The 24,062-nt window shown below is 37.5% G+C and overlaps 2 protein-coding genes across 4 annotated transcripts; one reads left to right on the forward strand and one right to left on the reverse strand.

Moving 5' to 3' along the window:
• The first annotated feature begins 6,156 nt into the window (after window positions 1-6,156).
• On the forward strand, window positions 6,157-13,502 carry LOC107828861 (G-type lectin S-receptor-like serine/threonine-protein kinase At5g24080). 3 transcript variants are annotated; one of them, XM_075219725.1, is made up of 6 exons: window positions 6,157-6,472; window positions 6,919-8,285; window positions 8,402-8,582; window positions 8,697-9,150; window positions 9,249-9,593; window positions 12,757-13,502. In XM_075219725.1, the coding sequence occupies exons 1-5, from the start codon at window positions 6,219-6,221 to the stop codon at window positions 9,585-9,587; spliced, it is 2,595 nt and encodes an 864-aa protein (XP_075075826.1). In that variant the 5' UTR covers window positions 6,157-6,218; the 3' UTR covers window positions 9,588-9,593; window positions 12,757-13,502. The 3 variants fall into 3 exon arrangements, with proteins under 3 accessions (XP_075075826.1, XP_075075825.1, XP_016511737.2); XM_075219724.1 differs by lacking the exon at window positions 12,757-13,502 and having other exon boundaries at window positions 9,249-9,802; XM_016656251.2 differs by lacking the exon at window positions 12,757-13,502 and having other exon boundaries at window positions 6,339-6,472; window positions 6,876-8,285; window positions 9,249-9,802.
• On the reverse strand, window positions 9,926-22,595 carry LOC107828853 (ABC transporter C family member 10-like). The gene is made up of 11 exons (XM_016656239.2): window positions 20,394-22,595; window positions 19,909-20,229; window positions 19,748-19,834; window positions 14,004-14,591; window positions 13,768-13,932; window positions 11,766-12,060; window positions 11,469-11,683; window positions 11,091-11,396; window positions 10,916-10,979; window positions 10,609-10,848; window positions 9,926-10,502 (listed from the first exon to the last, which is right to left on the reverse strand). The coding sequence occupies exons 1-11, from the start codon at window positions 22,395-22,397 to the stop codon at window positions 10,390-10,392; spliced, it is 4,398 nt and encodes a 1,465-aa protein (XP_016511725.2). The 5' UTR covers window positions 22,398-22,595; the 3' UTR covers window positions 9,926-10,389.
• Window positions 22,596-24,062: the final 1,467 nt, after the last annotated feature.

Consider the following 24,062-nt stretch of genomic DNA (forward strand, 5'->3'; position numbering starts at 1 on the left):
CTTAAACACTCTCTATTGTCTTTCCTTTAATATATTGCTTACATTTATTATGTTTCATTGATTGTTCTTTATTTATTACTCATCACTGATCATAAAGAGCCCTCATTAAAGCTCTTAGAATTGTTAGTCCTTCATCGGCTACCCATAGCCTGATGCTTAGCTCAACCTCGAGGCCCAACATAGGCTAGATCGAGACCCCGATTCTCGGCTACTCGGTTTGCACAAAGTTCGACCTTCAAGATCTCATTTTATTTTCTAGTCTAACACTTAGCATCTACTACCTAACAACTAGCATAAAAATAAATCACGTATTTTTAGAACCACAAAATCAAATCTAATTGTATTTACCATTTTCGAGGTAAGCAGAACCCGAGTTCAATAATGATGAAGAAGAATTTGAAGAACACCCAGAGAAAGAACCGGAAAAAGAAGAAGAGATGGGAAATGACCGGGGATGGTTACTAGAAGTTCATTGATTTCACCCATTTTTCCACTTTGTATCTTTATCCCGAACTTTCTCATTTCCCTAAGGGTAGGTTTGTTTTAGCCTATTTAATCCTATGAATATTGGAAACAATTATGTAACCTTTGCTCACACCTATTACAATCCAAATACTATGAAAGAAAACCAAGATTTGCTTCGGATCTGAATGTGTCAAATCTAATTGTTTTTCAAATATTCGTGACTTAGGCCTACCACCAGCAAAGAGAGGTCCCACAAATTTTAGGGAAAATGTGTTTGCCTGAATACGTGAACTAACTGCTCTGTGTGCTTATACTTATGCAAATACTAAAACTGAATTCTGTTCTTTTTCTTTTCTTTTCTTTTCTTGTATTACTTTATTATTATTCCCCAAAATAAAGTTGGTTTGTGTTGACCCAAAACTGGCGGAACCATTGTACAAGTTGAGATTTAAAGGGAAGATGTTTGCGATAGATAACCCGACCGAACACCCTCTGGTAATAGCTGATAGCCCGGGATGATCAGGAGAGAAGGATGATATGCGGAGTGACAAAGATGTAGCCAATATGGCCTAAGAGATGGAATCATTGAGGGAGGAAGTACAACACATTCGCGAATTGGCATATCTGGTCGCGACGATGCTCCCACAACCACCTAGATTCGATTCGATCTAGATTCAATCCCGGACCACTTTCCTTCTACTACTTGACAAGCAAACAATACCCCGACTTTTGTCCCTACCACTAACCCTACAAAACCACCAAACCCTCCTATACACAGCCCTTATGTACCAAATTACATTCAAACACCTCAAAACCCACCAGTTGCCACCGACACTATTCATATCCCTTCTTGTGATTACATCACCCTCACTACTAACATAAACTAGAATATACCTATAACACATACTTCTGCACGTGAGCGATATGCTCCTCCCTTATATGCCGTTTCAGAATCTACCTTCACAGCGCCCATCACGGTCAGGCTACCTTATAAAGTTGATCAATATGCCAAAATGGAGAGGGAAACTAAGTATAAGGAGGATAATCGGTGTCCGAACAATTACGAGCATTGAGAAAACAAATGAAGAACCTTTAGGTTCCTCGAGGGAGCGAAAGTCTAGATTATGAGGATCTGTGTGTCCACCCTGATGTGGACCTGTCGATAAGTTACAAGCCTCTGAAGTTTGAAATCTTAGATGGGACAGGTGGTCCCCATGCATGATGGTAGGGTATAATCTTGTATTTTAGTCGCTTATTGCACTCTAATTACTATACTGTAATTGAGGTTGAGCTTTAATTGCTAGTATTTTGCACTAATTGTGTGTTATGCCTCGTAGGAGTGATTTCGAGCTATGTAGATGTTATGGAATGAATTCAAGTTATTCTGGAGCTTTGAAGTCTGAGTAAAAGCCCAAGGATTAAGTCGGGATCGTGTTCAGGGATCAACGAACAATAGTACACTTAAAGAACGAAATAAAGAATCGAGCAGGTTGTCACCAAAGTGCGCGAGCGCGCACTGGGCGCGCATGTGAAGAAGAATGTTATCCAAAATACGTGGCCAAATGTGCGAGCACACTCCCAGGTGCGCAGCCGCGCACGTCCAACTCCGGAAAGTGTCCTATTTCGCATAGGAGAAGGTGTTTTCATTTGGGCCTGACCATACTTGGTATATATACATGGAAAAATGGTATTTTTGAGAGTTTTGACACATCTAAGACTTAAGGAAGCTAAGGAGAAATGGGAGAAAGAAAAGAATAAGGAATCCATCATTCAATCCCAAAGGAAGAAACGAGAAGTTGAGGATGATGCTATTCATAAGGAGTTTAACAGGGGAAACACTTATTTGGTACACTCGCCAAAATCTCCAAAACTGGAGGGAGTGGCAGGATATGGCAGAAGATTTCATGAATTGCTTCTGATTCAACACAGAAATTACCTTTGATAGGTTTGCTCTGGTAAACTTGCAGAAGAAGCCGTCTGAATCATTCCAAGAGTATGCACGTCGATGGAGGAAAGAGGCCACCAGAGCACAACCCCCATTAGATGATAGTGAGTTGACTCATTATTTTATCAAGGCTCAGGAAGGGATCTACTTTGAGAAAATGATGGGTATGATGGGGCAGAAGTTCCTTGAACTTGTTAAGATGGTTGATTTTTTAGAGGAAGGTATAAAGTCTGGCAAGGTACAGTCTATGGAAGTATTACTTATTGAATACATGGGGTCGATTATACTCATACTACACTCTATACTTCATGTCCAGATCCAAGTACATTCGGTCGAGGCGATTTCCAAAGTTGAGTTGCTATTAGCTTTTGGGAGACTACGAGGTAGCTGCTATGTCATCCGCAGTCCTTGAAGTTCTCTTTCAGTTATTCTATCTTTACTTTTCTATTGTTCAGACAATTATATTAGAGGATTTTGCTTGTATCTTGTTATTATGTAGTGCTCGTGTACTTGTTAACATCAGATTTTGGGGATGGTTGTAGCAGTATTATAGTTATATTCTCGTATATTTCATGACATTTTTCCGTTGATGGGTTATTAAACCATGTTTATTCGATTTTATTATTATTATTATATAATTATTGGCTTACCTAGCGGGTTGGGATAGGTATCATCACTACTAGTGAATTTTAGGTCGTAATAGTAGAAGATGACATTGTTCCAACCATCTGATGTCATCTTGTTTATGGTAGTATAGGACATTTTCTAATTTGTGTAACTTTCAAACAAATAATGTATTTTCTTCTTGCCAACATTGTAATTCAAAATCTTATTTGCTCATGTCTTGTACCACTAGTTATTGGGATTAGTTGAGTTAATTTTCACATACTTATTTATTTTATTGATGTTATCCAGTTTATATGATAATTTGTGTTAATTGGCTTACCTATCGATTTTAGTTAGGTGCTATCACGGCGTGATGAGATTTTGGATCATGACATATTTATATTGGCAGTATTCTTTTTTGTCCTTCGCTTTTCTAGTGTTTGTCTTTCTTATTTTCTTTTTATGTTGGCAAAATTCCTTTTTTTCTCGAATTTAATTACACATATGATTTTATCATGTTACAAATTTGTTGGTGGTGCTTATGCATTTTCTATTTCAATGGTAGATGTGATAAATCATATATTAGGTGAAAATAGCACGGGCTAGCCAGTTTTTGGACTGGTAATTGAAAAATAGCCAGCATTTGCAAAGTCATAGAAAAATAATCAATATTTTGCTGGAACATGGAAAGTTCTAGCATAATATACTGGAGATTGGTGCACTTGTGTATGAACTTCCAACATATTATGCTGGAATTCCAACACACGGAAAGTTCTAACACAATATACTGAAGATTGGAGCATGTGTGTATGAACTTCCAACATATTATGCTGGACCAGTATATTATGCTGAAAGTCAAGTATATTATGCTGGAACTCCAGTATATTATGCTGGAATATTTTTCGGATTTTGAACAGTATTTTCGTTCAAATTTATCTTTACATGAAAAGTGGCTAAATTTCGATTACTTTTGAAACTGTGGCTATTTTTCAATTATCACTTGTATATCGAGCTATTTTTAAATTTCTGCTCAGTAAAAAAAAAAATATACTGCTCATATATGAACAATATGCGTAATATATTTTGTTTAGTTACATGTACTATATTGTATATATAAATTCATAGATTCGGTATGTAATATGTATAAATATTATATATCATATATAGAAAATATTAACATTATATAAAATGATACAGTATAATATACTGGAATATATTAAAGGCATAGTTATTAAAAAAAAATAGAATTTTCCAGCATAAAAATAAATATTTAAAAGATATTTATTGGAATTCCTTGATGGCAACCTCGTTAAAGAGGGGAGAATTTGTGAGATATTTTTCTTTTTACGATCTTTGAGATATTTAGGTAAGTAAAAATAACAAGAAATGAGGTAAATCTAAAATAACATGAAACTAAGCCTGAACTAATGACTCAACCTTACAAGTATTTCCTTAGAAAAGGCTAAATTAGCCTGCCATTACCCTCAATCTTGAATTTATGTGCTCTTTATAGTCTCAACGACTTTTAGAAATGGTCACTTTCGACGTTGATAGAAAATAGCACAAATAAAAGATTAAATAAGGGAAAATTGTTTGAGGTCAAAAGGTAATATGATGACTAATTGAGTTAAAAGTAATAAGAAATGAGGTAACTCTAAAATGACATGAAATGAGGTAAATTTAAATGACATGAATGTAAGCCTGAGCTGAAGACCCAACCTTACAAGTATTACGTTAGAAAAGAGAACATTTATATTTTATTTATTTAATACAAGTTAGCATGTGTTTATGTCCTTGCTAGATTATACTTAGTTATTGAATTTTATTTTTGTTAGAGTATATTTAGTTATTTAACAATTTAGTTCCAATATTTAAAAAGATATGTTATTTTTGTATATAACTCTTACTAATAGGTATAATGGTTAAAAATCCTTTTTTTAATTATGGTATCAGAGCCTCCTTTCTAGTGGTTCTTGAAAGCTACCACTTTCCGCTTCTCTCTCGCATGATTGATCTACATCAGATGATGAGCCCAGGCAAAAACTAAGACCCGTCAGTCCCTATTGATATGTTTTTTTTAATGTTGGGCCTCTTATTATGTGATTCATGCTCTCGTTGTCCACTCTTATGTGAGGGAGTATCAAATTTCACATTAGTTGAGGAAGTGAAGTATAATCTCCTTATATTACTTGGTAATCTTCCCTTCACGACATTAACAATGGTATATTGGAGTAGATGTTATGCCTTTATGGCCCAAACATATCCAAAATAAGTTGTATTAGAGATATAAATATTAAGATGAATATATGATCATATAGATTAGACGAGATTAGAAACTATCACTTTCGATATAGATAGAAAATAGCACAAATAAAAGATTAAATTAGGGAAAGGAAAGATTGTTTGAGGTCAACAGGCATTATGATGATTGATTGAGTTAAAAGTAACAAGAAATGAGGTAAATTTAAAATGACACGAAACTAAGCGTGAACTGAAGACCCAACCTTACAAATATTACGTTAGAAAAGGCTAAATTAGCCTGCCATTACTTTCAATGTCGAATTTATGTGCTCTTAAGAGTCTCAGAGACGAAATAAGGCTTTCAACTCCCAAAAAAGAAATCTTTTGATGCTATACAAAAGAACACCAAATAATTAATAAATGACCACTTCTGAATGCAGACTTCAAAGCTAATTACCATAAGAAAAACTTCCAACTTTTTTTCTTTTTGTTTTTGCAGCATAACTTTACACAGTGAGCTAAAAGATATTAGCTTGAGAAGAAGGAACTATAGTCCTCTTTGCATTCCTACATTGTTGATGACAATGGGGGAAAAAAGGATGGATCTTCATTAGAATTCTTGGTTTTTCATGAATGAGTATTTGCAGCAAACCCATTTGTTGCTAATGATAAAGTGTGAAATCAAGAATAAGTGCGTCCAGTTTTATAAGTTGAATGATTCAGTGCTTTTATAGTTTGAAACCAACAAAGAAATGAATAAACACGTGGCGCCAAATACCAGAACCGACCATTCCAATAATTTGGTCATTTTTCAACATTGTAGCTCACCAACCAACCACCATTGTACACTTGTTCTGAATTCCTCTTAAAAACTTTTCTTTATCTACCAGTTCCTTCTCTTTAATAAGGAGTATAACAATGTCAAAGTTGATTTTTCTGAAATAGAATTCCACTTCCAATTATGGCTCCCTGTTTCCTCTCCTATGCTTTGGCTTTGCTCTTATTCTTTCTAATAGAGCTTTCTGGTTCTATAGTGTCTGGTCGGGTTCGCTTGGGTTCAAGATTGTTAGCTAAAGAGAAGCAAGCATGGTTTTCTGACAATGGAACCTTTGCTTTTGGCTTCACACCAACAGCAGACTCTAATGATCAATATCAATTGGCAATTTGGTTTGCACAACTTCCAGTAGACACAACCATGGTTTGGTCTCCTAATATGTAAGTGAACCAATGTTCAAATGTGCTTAGGAGTTTATGTTCTATGCAATAACAGTGTAAAAGGTAGATCACTATGATAAATTAATTGGTAGCATGATAAAAATGATAACTAACCTACTATAGTAGGTTGAACTATATTGATGGTGTAACATACCTTTACACCGTATACAACTTAAATTCATTACTTATTAGCACGATGAAAATTTTGCATGACTTAAACTGTAGCTTCTCTTTCTCTTCATTAGGTGTTAGATTTGAAATTTTGTGGTAAATAACAAGTTCTTGAAATGGCTCAAGTGGACATAAATATGGAGTTGTAGATTAGGAATGTTATTCTGTTTCAAGACTAGGAAAAAAGCAGAAAATACTCCTCCACCTCTAGTTTTTAATAAAGCTTTTGCAGGTAATATAACTTTTTGGCCATTTTGTCTCAATCATCTAAATAGAAATTCACCAGTCAGCAAAGATGCAACCTTGGAGTTTGACACCACAGGAAATCTCATGTTGATGGATGGAGACACCACAGTTTGGGCATCAAACACCTCGGAAGCAGGCGTCGAGTTAGCTGTCATGTCTGAAAATGGCAACTTCATTCTCTACAGCACCAACCTAAGCGTCGCATGGCAAAGCTTTGCATATCCATCTGATACTCTCCTACCTGGTCAACCCTTTACAGTTTCACTAGAATTAACATCAACAAAATCATCTTCTCATGGCGGTTACTATACTTTAAAAATGTTGCAGCAACCTACTTCACTAAGCCTTGCATTGACCTATAATGTGCCTAAGTCATACACCTCGTCGCCTGAATCTTACAGCAACTTTTCTTATTGGTCAGAACCTGAAATATCAAATGTGACCGGAGATGTTATTGCAGTGTTGAATAAAGCAGGAAGCTTTGGTATGGTTTATGGCTCATCTTCAGATGGAGCAGTTTATGTATATAAAAATGATGGAGATTACGGAGGCCTATTGTCGGATGTAAATCAAAGGAATTCCAATGCACTATCTGTTCTTCGTCGATTAACCCTCGAGGTTAATGGAAACATACGTTTGTATCGATGGGATAATGATGTGAATGGATCAAGGCAATGGGTTCCAGAGTGGGCAGCTGTGTCCAATCCATGTGATATTTCTGGAATTTGTGGCGATGGGATATGTAATTTAGACAGAAGCAAGACGAATGCTTCTTGCACATGTTTGCCAGGGACTTCTAAAGTGGGAAATGATGTCTCATGTTCAGGAAATTCTTCAGTGACAGGGAAATGTGGACCTCGGCATGAAAACTTGATGTCTCAGTTCAAGATTTCTACTGTTCAGAAAACAAATTATTATTTCTCAGAATCATCTGTCATAGGAAATTATAGTGATAAAGGAACATTGTCCAAATGTGGCGATGCTTGCTTATCAAACTGTGATTGTGTTGCTTCTGTTTACGGCCTTAGTGAGGAGAAGGCTTACTGTTGGTTACTCAGGAGCATGGAATTTGGTGGATTTGAGGATCCTGTTTCAACTTTATTTGTGAAGGTTGAGGCCAATGCCTCAGCGTCTGGAGCAAGCAGTAGCAGAACACCTGGGGATTCATCACACGAGTCAGAAAGTACTCACGAGAAGGTTTTGATACTTCCTATAGTCTTGAGCATGGCAGTTCTTATTGGCCTGCTCAGTTGTTTGTTATATATTAATATCCATAGAAAAAGATCCATAAAGAGGGCACTTGAGAGCTCTTTGATTTTGTCAGGAGCTCCAGTTAGTTTCAGCTACCGCGACCTGCTAGGCTGGACTACCAATTTTTCCCAGTTACTTGGAACAGGTAAAGATATGAACATTTTATTACTTCTGTGCTACTAAGAACTCAAACTATGTGAACCCAAACACAGATCACTGGTTTCTTTAAGGACATAATTAGTAACAGTACTGTGTTGACAGGTGGATTTGGCAGTGTATACAAGGGTTGCCTAAAAGATGGAACATTAATTGCAGTAAAGAAACTTGATAAAGTTTCACCTCATGGGGAGAAGGAATTCATAACAGAGGTTAAAACAATTGGCTCTATGCATCATTTGAACTTGGTCCGTCTATGTGGATACTGTTCTGAGGGAACTCAAAGGTAAGTTACTTCTTCCATTGTAATTTGTGAAGTATAGCATGGGAAGTATGTATAGGTGTTGCATCGTAGTCAGGATTAGCTCAACTTTCACTAAAAATTTTCATTCTTTGGCAGGCTGCTAGTTTATGAATTCATGAAAAATGGTTCTTTGGACAAGTGGATATTTCATTCACTTAGTACAAGAGATAGACTACTAGATTGGTCATCACGTTTCCGCATAGCAGTTGGTACTGCACAAGGGATAGCCTATTTTCATGAGCAGTGTAGGGACAGAATAATACACTGTGACATCAAGCCAGAGAACATACTTCTGGATGATAATTTCTGCCCTAAGGTATCTGATTTTGGACTAGCTAAGTTAATGGTGAGAGAGAACTCCCACGTTGTCACTATGGTCCGAGGAACCAGAGGTTATTTAGCTCCCGAATGGGTCAGCAATCGCCCTATTACTGTAAAAGCTGATGTTTACAGCTATGGTATGCTTCTTCTAGAGATTGTTGGTGGCCGGAGAAATCTCGATATGACTTGTGATGCAGACGACTTCTTTTATCCCGGATGGGCTTACAAGGTATGCACTTCACTTGACACAATCTTCAATTTGACTCATATTGTTGCCTTGTTTCTGGTACATGTAGTCTTCACTGTTTTTCTCTTTCTTCTTTCCAGGAGATGACTAGTGGAACACCCGTAAAAGTTGTAGACAGGCGACTTAAAGGAGCAGCAGAAGAAAAAGAGGTAATGAGAGCATTGATGGTTGCTTTCTGGTGTATTCAGGATGAGGTTTCAAATAGGCCTTCCATGGGAGAAGTGGTGAAGATGTTGGAAGGATCGGTTGACATTAATATGCCACCAATGCCACAGACAGTTTTGGAGTTAATAGATGAAGGCTTAGATCATGTATACAAGTCAATGAAGAGGGAGCTGAATCAGTATAGTTCCTTCTCCGTCACTACTCATCCATCATCTTATGCTACATGCAGTCACTCCACTATCTCACCTAGATAGCTCAAGGTGAAATGGAGCTCATCTCAAAGTGTTGTTATGATTATGCAATTGCATATTCTTTGATTGTTCATTCCCCTTCTCCCCCATTCCTGGCTCAACCCCTCCCAAAAAAAAATCCCAAGGAAAAAAAGAGAGGGACAAAACCACTTTTGTATCATGTGTTTCAACAGCATCATACACACTTTGCAGGAACTCACTGATTGCTTCTCTTTATTCTTTAGTTTCACTCAATTCCTCTGCTCTCTTATTATTTCTTCTGTATAAATCCTTTTGTATGTCAAAGAACAGTGGAAAGAAGGGATTAGAGGGAGATTTTCTTGTCAAAACACCTATAGTGATGTTTGAAAAGGTGGAAAGAATTTCATTCATAGAACTGGAAGATGGTACATTCATGATCCTGTAAGGCTTTGGTTACCAGCATGCCTAGTTAAAAGGTTACAAAATGAATAAAACTGGTAAGCTAAGCTAGTAAGTTGCAGTTGTTTAGATCACATTACCTACCAACTTCCTACAAGGCAACAGCAAGCTATATACTAACATTTAGAGAAAATTCCGAGCTCTTTCACTGTCGAATAGTCGAGGTGCGCGTGAGCTGACCTGGGCACCACCATTGTCAAAGAGAAAAAGTGTCCCACTCAGTTGTTAGTCCAGATTCCTAATCTTGTTCTACATCAATTCCCATGCCAAAACTAGATAAACATTGAGTTTAGTGCTTCACTCAATGGGCTAATTTGGGTTGCAATTAGGAAACATATGTGAAGTTTGATGCGCCACAAAACGTATTGCAGATATGCAGTTGGCTTCAATGTGCTTTCGCTGAGTGATAATGAGACCAATACTCCTTGACGAGCTGCCCAAAGAGCGACCCTTCATTCTTCATCAGCTTCATAGGTTCATCATACTCCACTAGTTTTCCTGTATAAGCAACCAAAAGTAAGTCTTCAGGATAACATTGTGGGATTAACATAATAACTGAACTTCTAAGCATGGAAGTATTGAAAAGTAAACAGATTGGTCTTACCATCACTAATGGCCAGAACCATTGTACAATCCATTACTGTGGGTATTCTATGGGCAACTGTAATTACAGTGCAGTTAGCAAATTCTGTCCTGATAGTTTTCTGCAATATCATGTCAGTGGCATTGTCAATTGATGCAGTCGCTTCATCAAGAACCAAAATCTTGCTTTTCCTCAAAAGAGCACGCCCCAAACAGAACAGTTGTCGCTGCCCCATGCTCCAGTTCAACCCATCTTCCACAACTGAAACGAGTCCATGGTCAGTAAGAATCCACTTGTATAAAAGAATCAGACATGTTCAGAAGATTACCCAAGGAATCAAGCCCCTTCTCTTTTTCCTTAACTGCCTCATGTAGCTGACATTTCCCAAGAACCTTTCCCAATGAAGATAAAAATGACAATAAGTCATCAGAAAAATGCTATGCTATTTATCACCTGAAAGCTAAAAATAATGGCTTAATGTATAGTAAGTAAAAGCACATTACCTCCCAAATTTCCTGGTCAGTGTGCTGACATAGGGGATCTAAATTGCATCTCACTGTTCCATTGAACAAAGTAGGATCCTGAGGTATAACCCCGAAACGGGACCTTAAATCATGAAGACCAATTTTACAAATGTCTACTCCATCAACCACAATCCTTCCACCTGCAGGCTCCACTAGTCGAAATAGTGCGCTGATTAGTGTACTCTTGCCACTGCCAGTCCCGCCAAGAATACCAACTTTGTCACCTCCTTCAAATGTACAGCTGATACCTCTAAGAACAAGTGTGGACTCCTCCCTATATCTTATCTGCTTTGAGGCATACTCAGTAGTATGTTCAACATCCCAAAAGAATGGAAATTAGATTAGATTAAGTTTTACCTGCAAATCTTGAATTTCAACTTTACCCCTCGAAGGCCAATCAACTGGGGGACGGTTCTCTTTTAAAATTTCAGGAGCTTCACTTGGTATGCGCATATACTGGTTAAGTCTTTCCGCGGAAATGATATAGTTCACCAAAGTGCACTGATATTGAATGGAAGAAACAAGGGTCAAGTTTAGGGAAAGACCATAAGACAAAGCCATCCCAATAAATCCTGCAGTAGCATTAACAGGTCGCTAGTCATTAGAAAATTCTGTTTTACATAACGATCAAAGGTAACGAGGAGCCAGAAGTACCAGAGCTGAAAGTCCCGGGAGGAAGTAAAACCATGCAAAGTGCTGAGGAAGCAAGAACAGTTGCACTTATAGTTTCCAGCCGTTGAATCAACCACTCATTTGCTGAGAAGTTGTGGAAGAAGGGACTGGCATTCATATCAATTAGTTCAAAAGTTTTCACAAAAAATCTGTCTTCCTCTTTAAATGCCCTTATAGTCACAGCTCCAGCAATGGATTCTGCAAGATGGTTGGCCACAAATGATTTGGTAGTTCCGTTGATCCGCATCAACTCTTTGGATGATGCAAAGTAGTATCTCTGTGGAAAAATAGAAAACAAAATATCATTATTTATCCCATTTTCTAATTCCCCATAATCCTTGGCAGAGAATCTCTGACCTATTAGAAACTGAAGTATCATACAGAGATGTACATAAGGTCTCGGGTACTCCCAGTATGGTCAACGACCTAGCGGAAACTATTTAGTTTGTGTCCATAGTTATTGAAAAAGATATTAAGGTATTGACAAAGAGATGTGAAATTCAAATCTGACACTGAAAGACGTAATGTTTGGATTTGCACTGACATCTTAATTCTACCATAATTAAAATTACTTTTCTTGGTGAAAAAAAAAAAAAAGTTTTTCTTGGTGGAACAGAATTCTTGGTGCAAAATGTCTCTTCCATAATTGACTAATCATTTTCGTGGAAGAGAAGATTTGCATTTCGATAAATTGAGGCTTCTCATTTTCTTGGAAGAAAAATTTTGGACATCTATAAATTGAGAATTCTGCTTCTCACAACAACAACAATATCCATAATGTAGTCATTAAGAAAATTACGTTTAGGGAGAGATTTATATTTTAATATTTTCTTTTATATTAGTATTTGTTTTTTTTAATTTCCTCTCTTATAAATGTAGGTCAATTGACCAAACCTCTTAACATGATAATCTCATTTGATATGCTTGATTTATCGTCATGAAAGTTATCTTTGTTATCTTTCGCATGTACCAGGTTATGGTTGTATCGAAGTTGAAGACAAGTTCAAGGCAGGTTCAAATCAAGCAACGATCAATTTGACGATAATGGAATTTTTTATCAAAAAAAAAAAAAGTTCGGCGTACTACATATATTGATAAAACTTTCATCCATATTTTCTGCATTCGTGCTACTGCATCTTTCAAAGAAAAACATCACTTTTAACCCATACTTATGGACTCCAATATTTTTAGCACGTGCTCACTTTTAACGCACAGAGCCCAATTTAATCCGTTTTTATTTTCAATCATGGCAAGTAGTAGTGATAAAGATTATGTGAAGATGAATGATAAAATTTTGTCAAGAAAATTCAGGCCAAATAGGAGAGTTGTTAGGATTTGCCCTGAATTCTATCATAACTAAAATTATATTTGTTGTTGGAAAAGAAAAAGATTTACTTGGTGGAACAGAATTCTCGATGGAAGAGGCCTCTTCCATATTTGACTAATCCTTTTCTTGGAAGAGAAGTTTTACATTTTTATAAATTGAGGCTTCTTATCACATAATAATAACACAATCTCCGCAATGTAGCCTTTAGAGAGTTTTGTTTAGGGAATATTATTCTCTCAAAAATTTTATTCTTTTTTTATATTAGTGATAAATCATAGGCCTCTTCCATATGTGACTAATCCTTTTCTTGCAAGAGAAGTTTTACATTTTTATAAATTGAGGCTTCTTATCACATAATAATAACACAATCTCCGCAATGTAGCCTTTTAGAGAGTTTTGTTTTGGGGAGACTAGTCTCTCAAAATTTTTATTTTCTCTGTTTATATAGGTGATATATCATATGTAGGTCGGTTGACCAAACCATAATAATTTAGTATCCCTAGTTTAGTATATTTTTCATTTCGTTTAATTTATCATCGCTAAAATTTACCTTGTTACCTTGCGCATAACGCCTTGTTATTTCGGTTCCAACACTTAAGAACCTTAAAGTGTGTGATTAAAGGATACTGAGAGCATAAATGAAAATATAAGTATGACCTGTAAGCGAACAGCCACATAAACCATTGGGATGGAAACAAACAAAACTTGCCAAGTAACAACAGCTAGTACTCCAAGATTAGAATAAAAGTTTGTGGTAGCTGCAACAGCAAAAATCAAGTTGAATGGGATGTCAAGATCAACAGTACTCAAATCTGATGAGACCTGCAATAAAAGTTTGGTTAGGTCCTTGAACATACTTATTACTATCATTTATGATCGTTTGAGATATTTACCCTGCTCAGTATCCTTCCCAAAGGTGTAGAGTCATAAAATGACATAGGTGCGCGGAAAAGAGAATTTAGTAGCCGAGAGAACAAGGATTTCGATGATTGCAAACCCAAAACAACTGTCAATAGAGATCTAGAGAGCAAAAACAGTGTGGATGCAACTCCAATTAGCAAGTAAACTGAAATCAGTCTCAATGTGCTAACTTCAGGATTTTCAACATTTACGGCGATCCAGGAGTTCTGTAAAATCTGGCCGATCACAAATCCAAGTTGCGAGAGAACAGCCACGGCAAAGAACAAGTATCCCTTATTCTGATTTAAATACTGAACATAAGGCTTAAATCCACTGTCTCCAACTTCCCGCTCCTCTTGCTTGATCAACCGATCACCTCCTGAGGTTTCGGGTTGTTTAGCAGTATCTTTATTGTGAACTTCTCTTGTACAAGTTTCACTTCTTGGTGAAGAAAAAACCTCTGCTACCCTTTCTGAACCAGCAGTCTCTTTGTGCGCATTAACCAAGTCTTGAAATTCTTTGCCCAATGCCAATAACTGATGATATGAAGCTGAGTGTAAAATTTCTCCATCTGACATTAACTGCAGATCAAAGTAGATATATATTTGATACTGTTGCGGAAGCCAAATGTATATTGTGTGAATGTATCACAACTACTATACCAAAAATTATGACAGCCACCAAATAATAAATAAGACAATAAAGCAACAATAAAAGGAACACCAGAATTTACGAGGTTCGGCCAATTTTGCCTACTTCCTCGGACACAACCAATATTTTATTCCACTCCAAAAATACAAGTGAAATAATACTAAAGAGAGAAGATACAAATGACTTAAGAAGATAAGAAAGCAAATGAGAGATGTATTTAAATCCTAAACATTAGGTCTCCTTTTATAGGGAAATATTCCCTACCAAATGGCTAAACCACCAATGTGGGATTTGTCAAATTCAACAAATCTCCACCTTGGCAAAATTACACATCTTCAATTTTCTCTCAATAACAAATTTTGGTTGTGTCTTCATCTTCAATCTTCAGTGTTCAACAATGTTGATCAAATCCAAACAATGTTAAAACTTGACCGCAGTCACCACTTTTGTCAGCATATCAGCAGGATTCTCTGTAGTATGAATTTTCTTCACCATGACTCCACCTTCTTCTATGATTTCTCGTATGAAATGATATCGAACATCAATGTGTTTCGTCCTTGTATGATAAACTTGGTTCTTTGCTAATTGAATAACACTTTGACTATCACAAAAAATTGTGATACTTTTTTGTCCAATACCAAGCTCTTTTAGCAACCCCTGAAGCCAAATTGCCTCCTTCACAGCCTCTGTAATAGCCATGTACTCTGCCTCTGTTGTAGACAAAGCAACTGTTGACTGTAAAGTAGACTTCCAACTAACTGGTGCCTTTGCAAAAGTAAACACATAACCAGTAGCTGATCTTCGTTTGTCCAGATCACCCGCAAAATCTGAGTCACAATATCCAACTACAGACTGATTGCATTCCTGCTCAAAAACTAACCCAACATCTACAGTATTATGAATATACCGTATAATCCACTTCACAGCTTGCCAATGCTCCTTTCCTGGATTATGCATATATCTGCTAATAACTCCAACAGCTTGTGAAATGTCAGGTCTCGTACAGACCATTGCATACATCAAGCTACCAACAACATTTGCGTATGATACCTTTGACATATACTCTCGTTCAGCTTCATCTTTTGGCGACATAGTAGTACTTAGCTTAAAATGGGGAGCAAGTGGAGTACTAACTGGCTTAGTCTTCTCATCTATGCCAAAGCGCTGTAGTACTCTCTTCAAATATTCTTTCTGAGATAAACAGAGTTTCTTTGAACATCTATCTCTTATTATCTCTATGCCAAGAATTTTCTTTGCCTCACCCAAATCCTTTATCTCGAACTCCTTCTTCAGTTGAATCTTCAACTTATCAATTTCTTCCGAATTCTTGGAAGCTATCAACATATCATCAACATATAGGGGAAAATATACAAAGGAACCATCTTCAAGCTTGCGCAAATACACACAATGATCGTATTTGCTTCTCTTGTACCCTTGCCGCAACATAAACTTGTCAAATCGCTTGTACCATTGTCTAGAAGATTGTTTCAATCCGTACAATAATTTTTCAAGTTTGCATACCATATTTTCTTTTCCAGCAACTTTGAATCCTTCTGGCTGAGTCATGTAGATTTCCTCCTCCAAGTTTCCATGTAAAAACGCGGTTTTTACATCCATTTGAACTAGTTCCAAATCCAACTATGCTACCAAAGCCAACATAATTCTAATGGAGGAATGTTTTACAACTCGAGAAAACACTTCATTGTAATCAATTCCTTCCTTTTGAGCATATCCTTTGACTACTAATCTTGCTTTGTAGCGAACATCTTCTTGGTTAGGAAATCCTTCTTTCTTTGCAAATACCCATTTGCACCCAATTGCTTTCTTTCCCTTCGCGAGATTGGCCAATCTCCATTTATGATTATGATGAAGGGACTGTATTTCATCATTCATGGCAATTCTCTACTTATCTTCTTCTGAACTTTGGACTGCGTCTTTATAAGTGGTAGGAACATCATCAGCTACAATTGAGGTAGCACAAGCAACCGTCTCTATAAGACGAACAGGTTTTGTTATTGTCCTTTTTGGTCTGCTGGTTGCTATTGATTCAAGTTGTTGTTGAGGTTCCTCAGTTGGAATCTCCCACTCTACTGGCTCTTCTTCCAGAGGATAATCTTCATTTGTTTCCTCCTCTACTTCTTGTGTAGGAAAAATAAATTTTCCCTCAAACTCCACCTGCTTAGAAACACCCTCATTTTGTTTGGTATCTTCTGTTACCTTATTTACCATAGCAGATTCATCAAAGTTAACATCCCTGCTGAATATTATTTTTTTTGTCATAGGACACCATAAGCGATATCCTTTGACTCCAAAAGTAATCCCCATAAAAATAGCCTTCTCTGCCCTTGGATCCAATTTTGACTTGTTCACATGATAATATGCAGTTGAACCAAATACGTGCAAAGAGTCATAATCTACCGCAGGCTTTCCATACCATTTTTCAAATGGTGTATTGCCATCAATAGCAGCAGATGATAGACGATTAATGAGGTGGTATGCATATGTAACTGCCTCAGCCCAAAATTCTTTGCCCAAGCCAGAATTGGACAACATACACCGAGCCTTCTCCAGCAAGGTCCGGTTCATACGTTCTGCCACTCCATTCTGTTGTGGTGTATGTCTGACAGTGAAGTGTCGGACGATGCCATCATTTTCACAGACCTTATTAAAATGATCATTTTTGTATTCACCTCCATTGTCTGTGCGAATACACTTGATCCTCCTGCCTGTTTGATTCTCCACCATCATTTTCCATTTGAGAAAAATTTCCAACACTTCATTTTTGCTCTTTATTGTATCCATCCACACTCTTCGGGAAAAATCATCAAAAAAGGTTACAAAATAGTGTTTCCCACCCAATGAAGGTGTTTTGGAAGGACCCCAAATATCAGAGTGTACATAATCCAAAATACCTTTAGTATTATGGATTGTTGTACCAAATTTAACCCTTGTCTGTTTTCCTTTGACACAATGCTCGCAAAACTCCAAGTTGCAAGCCTTTACTCCTTTTAACAATCCTTGATCTGATAAAGTTTTCAAGGATTTACCTCCAGCATGTCCCAAGCACATGTGTCATAGCCTGGTCGCTTCTGCCTCTTTTTCGTTACTGGATGTTAATGTCGTTGTCTCAATAACTGTACTACCGCGATAACAGTACATGTTATTGTTCTTCCGATTGGCCTTCATTACCACTAGTGCACCGGAGCATACTCTCATCACTCCATTTTCTGCAATGATTTTGAACCCTTTTGATTCTAGGGCTCCCACAGAGATGAGATTCTTCTTCAAATCCGGTACATATCGAACATCTGTTAATGTTCTGATCATTCCATCATGCTTCCTTAATCGTATTGAACCAATTCCATATGAGGTAAGAGGACTGTTATCCGCTGTGTGGATGACTTCATATTCTCCTTCTTGAAAATCCACGAACCAGTCCCTGTTGGGACACATATGATCGCTACAAACCGAGTCCATCAACCATATGTCTGATGATATTGATGGCTCTGTTGTAACTAATGAGAAGTCTAAATCATCACAATCAGTTACATTTGAATCCATAATGGCCTTTCCATTGTTATGTTTGGCCTTATTCTTCAACTTCGGACAGTCTTTCTTTCAGTGTCCCTTTTCTCGACAAAAAGCACATTCATCTTTGTTGGGTCTAGATCTTGACTTGGATCTTCCCTTCTTTGTCCTCATTTGATTTTGAGGATGACCCTTCACAATCGGTGCTTCTCCTTCTCCGCCCTTTTGTTTTTCTCTCTTTCTTTGTTCATAACTGTACAAAGCCAAACAAACTTCTCTGGGAGAAATTTCGTCATTCCCATGGAGTAGAGTAGTTTCAAGGTGCTCATACTCATCAGGAAGTGACCCCAACAACATCAAGGCCAAGTCACCATCATCAAAAGTTGCATCCATATTTTGCAAATCTGTGACCAACTTATTGAAACTGGTGATATGTTCGTTCATTGTGGTACCAGGAACATAGGTGAAGCGAAACAGTCTCTTCTTCATGTACAATTTATTTTGACTATTTTTCTTCAAAAATTTATCCTCCAGTGCTTTCCATAATTTAATTGCAGAAGTTTCCTTTGTGTATGGATATTTCTACTCTCTAGCAAGGTAGGATCGAATGGTACCGCAAGCAACACGGTTGATAGTTCTCCAATCTTCTTCTCCAATAACATCTGGTCTTTTTTCTTCAATGGCACGATCTAGCCCTTGTTGAAAAAGGACATCTAGAACCTCGCCTTGCCACATCCCAAAATGTTCTGACCCGTCAAAAATTTCTATCGCAAATTTCGCATTTGACACAATTCTTGTCATAAGCGAAGATGTCAATGATGACATATTGTTGACACTTGATGTAGATTCTTCTTGTTTATTGTCTCCCATCTTTGACACAAATATTATTTAATAGCTGACGACACAAATCAAGATTATTTCCTTTCTGATGTGGAAGATCAGACTAAGCTGCAACCACAGAGCATACTCAGACAGAACATTGACTCAGTTACCAAGATAAATCTTTTCTGATGTGGAAGATCAGACTATGCTGCAACCACAGAGCATACTTAGACAGAACCTGGCTCTGATACCAATTGTTGCGGAAGCCAAATGTATATAATGTGAATGTGTCACAACTACTATACCAAAAATTATGACAACCACCAAATAATAAATAAGACAATAAAGTAACAATAAAAAGAATACCAGAATTTACGAGGTTCGGCTAATTTTTCCTACTTCCTCGGACACAACCAATATTTTATTCCACTCCAAAAATACAAGTGAAATAATTCTAAAGAGAGAAGATACAAATGCCTTAAGAAGATAAGAAGGCAAATGAGAGGTGTATTTAAATTCTAAACGTTAGGCCTCCTTTTATAGGGAAATATTCCCTACCAAATGGCTAAACCACCGATGTGGGATTTGCCAAATTCAACAGATACAAGAATGATCATTATACACATCAATTTCAAAAGATTAATTTTACTAGAGGAGAGACACACCAGAAGCAGAATATATATCAGACAATGACAAGAGACAAATTGGAGAGAGAACTTCATGTAGAAAAGCTAACCAGAACCACATCGAATGCAGGAAGAAAATCAACTTGATGCGTCACAAGTAAGACAGTCTTCCCAGAGAGAGCTTCCATGATGTATTCCTGCAAAGGATGAATTGAGCTTGCAAATGGCAAGAAATGATAAGAATCGCATCATTGAAGAAAGCGATGCTCACATTGAATAGGCTTGTAGCGATATGTGCATCTACAGCACTGAACGGGTCATCCAATAGATATATATCAGCATCATGATACAGTGCACGAGCAAGTTGAATTCTCTGCTTTTGTCCACCGCTAAGATTGACTCCTCTTTCTCCTATTTCCGTGAGATCACCATAAGGTAGTAACTCAAGATCTTTTAACAGTGAACACTTGTCCAAAGTTTGCTGGTACCTCAGGCTATCCAATGGAGAACCAAACAAAATATTCTCTCGTATTGTCCCTGTCTGAATCCATGCTGATTGAGAGACGTATGCAGTTGTTCCATATACTTGAACCTGCAGATAATAGAAAGTTTTAAGGATCAGCCATAGACACTAAATTTTTCTCAAACTTTGAGTGAAATAAACCAAATGATCATTATGCCTGAAAATGAAAACTTTAATCCTGCTTCTTATTACCTAACCAACTAGGAAAGAAGGAACCAGCCACTACAACTTACTGTTCCGTGTATACTCGGAACCTCTCCCAGAATTGTTGCCAGAAGATTTGACTTTCCTGACCCAACTTCTCCACATATAGAAACCTTCTCACCCGGTTTAACCTCCAAATTAATATTTCTGAGTGTTGGTCGCGATGTATTCTCTTCCCATGAGAGATTAGCTGATTTGATGAGTACAGAATGATCGCTGCTTCTGATGTGTTTTTGTCTCAAATTTGCCATTTCCAGCTCAGATGCCTCAAGGAACCTGATAATCCTCTCAGAGGCAACCTTTGCTTGAATTACCATACCAATAACATCCGGAATTGTTCTAACAGGATCCTGAACAAGGCGCAAAGTCGCTACAAATGTAAAAACGTTGCTTGCGCTTAGCTGAATGCCAAGGAAATAACAAGTCCCAAAAGTAGCAGCAGAGACCAAAACAGGAGATGACCAAAAAAGGAAGCTATTGTATGATCTACGCAACTGAACTGCTGATAACCACTTTTCTTCTACTTGCCTCAAATTCTGGATAACATTTTTGAAATGGGCTTCCCATGCATATAATCTTAGAACCTTCATACTAACAAGAGCCTCTGAAATAGATTTTAGCCTATCGTCTTGTGCAACCATCAAATTGGACTGGAACTTGTGCTGTAACTTTGCAAGGGGAGTATTGCACAGCACAGTTAGTATAATCACTACCAAGGATGCAACAGTTGCAAGCCCAACGGTGGAAAAGAGAATTATAAGTGCAAAGAAGAGCTGGACACTTGTTGTCCAGGTCTGATGCATCCAAAAAGGAAACTCTCCAATCCGATAAGCATCCACAGTAACATAGTTCATAATCTCACCACTGGAGTGTATCAGCTTGGCTGAATTAGATAATCTAATTTGCTTCCTATATATGGCCGCTGTAAGTAAAGATCTCACTTTTAGACCAATTAATCTGCTCCTGAAGTACCACTGTCTTTGTGACAATGACTCCAAGATCTTTGAAGTAAAGAGCAGAATGGCCAAGAAAAGTCCCTCATTTTTGAAACTTGCATTTCCTTCAGCAACCTTAATGAAGGCATTGAGAAGCAAAGGACCTGCTGAAAGAGTAGTTATTTTCAGCAGTGCAAAGAATCCTGAGACAATAATATCTTTCCGGTGACATAAGACAATCGTCTTCAAAACTGATGGCTGGGATGAGGGATCAACTTGTTTCTGTTTGTTCAATAGCTCCTCAAACAATAAGTAACATGATTCTGCACAATCTACCTCACGTAATCCAGGTATGTCCTCATCCTCGAGAGTTTTCTCCTTCCCCTTCTTCATCAGCGGATTCAGCCACCAAAATGACATTTTACTAAAGATTCCAGCCTTAGCAAATGGAGTGACGGAGCTAACAGAATTACTTTTATTGACAGCATTATTTAAGGGAGCATAAAGATCATTTCGAATGACATCTTCCTGCTTTAGCCCTTTATAGGTGCATAACAACAATAAACATGCTCCTAGTGAAGACAATACATCCAAATCAATCTTCACTGATGCCCTTTTATCAGCAAAAAAAGATAAAACGCTAGAAATCCCAGCAAAGATAAAAGAAAGAACTGACAAAAGCCTCAGAGGGGTTTTTGAAAAATGTTTTCCTCCAAGGCTTGTGGTAAAACTTACTAATAACCATGTCATTCCGTGAAACAAGATTAGTAACCACCAGTGCAGAGGTAATGTCATCTCCTGGTCTTCTAAAATCCAAATGCCAAAAGACAAATATATCAATCCTAGGAAGCCGTTAAAAATAGCAGAAATCAACTGCAAACGCGAAAACCCATGAAAGCGAGCAGGATTTTTGGTTGCTCTTAGGGATGCCTTATAAAACAGAGTAAATAGGAAGATGAGCACAAGTATAACATCAAAACAAATGATCGATATATGATTGATACAGGATGAAGGATCTGTCATTGACCCAAAATCAGCACGGCAAAGCTTTACATTATCGTCCGAGCAACCACAAAATACAATCCAAAGGTCCTCCATTTCCTTGTCCAATTTCTTTTCCCTGCAAAATTTACTTTGAATTCTATAAATTCATTTGAAAAGAAAATTTTATGTCTACCAAAATCATTTATGCTAATGAAGAAACAATCTTGTTACAATTTACTAACCAATATAATACTTCATAAAGATTACAATAATACTAACATTGTAGGATGAAAGAAAAAGACTGTGAAATGTGAGAATTTTCCACTGACTGTCTTCATCACTCAATGTTGAATATATACAAGTAATTGCTACAAAAGAAAAGTGTAAAATAAAATCCTATTTATACTTGTACTATTCCTATTCACTGTACTGTAATTGTATAACAAATTATTCCCTACTATGTGCACACATGCGACAAGCACATGCTTGGCAATTGTACTATTACTGTATAATAGATTTATTCCCTACTATGTGCACACATGTGCCAAGCACATACTTGGATCTTTCTAGAATAAATCTAATATACAGCTGCCTTTCCTCATATCTAACGGCTGAGAGAATAGGGCCATTATTTTACTTCTAAGGCTGAGATTGAGCCACGTGTGTTTGTTGACTCCGAAAACACTCTGCTCTTTGTCTCTCATTCCCTTTGATCTTTACTTTTTCATCAGATAGAATATCTTTCTTCTTCAGAGAGTGAAAACGATCCTCAGTCATATGGGGGTTTTCTATGTCAACATCCCCTCTCAAGTTGGAGGTAGAGAGAGTACCCCCAACTTGTTCATTATAGCCCGGTGAGAAGCCCCAGATAAGGGTTTGGTAAATATATCGGCGAGCTGCTGTGCCGATGGAACAAAAGATAAAGTGATGATCCCAGAAAGGAATTGTTGACGGACGAAGTGACAATCTAACTCCACGTGCTTTGTCCGCTCATGGAAAACGGGATTTTTGGCGATATGGATAGCCGCTTGACTATCAGAGTGAGTGGGTACTGGGAGAGTCGCCGGTGTAGAGAGATCGGCAAGGAGACGAACTAACCAAGTTATCTCAGTTGTGACTCTGCGCATGGAATGGTATTCTGCTTCTGCGGAGGAAAGAGACACAAACACCTGCTTTTTGGATTTCCAAGAAATTGGAGCTCCACCAAGTGTGACAAAGAACTCACTCACAGATCTACGAGAATCTCTGCAGGATGCCCAGTCGGCATCGCAAAAGGCTAGCAAATCAAAAGAGGGATTTGCGGATAGAAAAATCCCTTGAGAAGGATCTGAACGTAGATACCTCAAGACCCGTAGAGTTGCTGAGAAATGTGGGAAAGTAGGCTGCTGCATATATTGACTAAGGCATAAGACAGCAAAGGAGAGGTCCGGCCTAGTGTTTGTGAGGTAATTCAGCTTACCAACAAGGTGGAAAAAGATGGTTGGATTGTTCATAGGAGCCCCAAGGTCAGCATGAAGCTTTGCATAAGGATCAAGTGGAGAAGACACAGCTGCCCCTGTACAATCAAACTCTTTCAACAAATCCAAGGTAAATTGTCTTTGGCTAATGATAAAACCTTATTTTTCCCTTAGAATTTCCATGCCCAGAAAATAATGAATGTCCCCTAGATGTTGGATTCTGAACTCTGTGCTCAGGAAGTCACTAATCTGTGTGATTTCTGTGACATCATCGCCTGTTAATAGTATATCATCTACATAGACAACAATAATAGATGATAGG

The sequence above is a fragment of the Nicotiana tabacum genome, chromosome 8, assembly GCF_000715075.1.
Source record: "Nicotiana tabacum cultivar K326 chromosome 8, ASM71507v2, whole genome shotgun sequence".
NCBI lineage: Eukaryota > Viridiplantae > Streptophyta > Magnoliopsida > Solanales > Solanaceae > Nicotiana > Nicotiana tabacum.

What these genes read in the sequence shown, in the direction of transcription:
- LOC107828861 (XM_075219725.1), top strand. Translation starts at nt 6,219, where the DNA reads ATGGCTCCCTGTTTCCTCTCCTATGCTTTGGCTTTGCTCTTATTCTTT. An exon ending in ATGGTTTGGTCTCCTAATAT is followed by an intron (nt 6,473 to 6,918) that starts GTAAGTGAACCA and finishes TCATCTAAATAG; the next exon opens with AAATTCACCAGTCAGCAAAG. An exon ending in ATCCCGGATGGGCTTACAAG is followed by an intron (nt 9,151 to 9,248) that starts GTATGCACTTCA and finishes TCTTCTTTCCAG; the next exon opens with GAGATGACTAGTGGAACACC.
- LOC107828853 (XM_016656239.2), bottom strand. Translation starts at nt 22,397, where the DNA reads ATGGAGGACCTTTGGATTGTATTTTGTGGTTGCTCGGACGATAATGTA. An exon ending in ATGTGGCTGTTCGCTTACAG is followed by an intron (nt 12,061 to 13,767) that starts GTCATACTTATA and finishes ATTTTTCCACAG; the next exon opens with AGATACTACTTTGCATCATC. An exon ending in GGTTCTGGCCATTAGTGATG is followed by an intron (nt 10,503 to 10,608) that starts GTAAGACCAATC and finishes TTGCTTATACAG; the next exon opens with GAAAACTAGTGGAGTATGAT.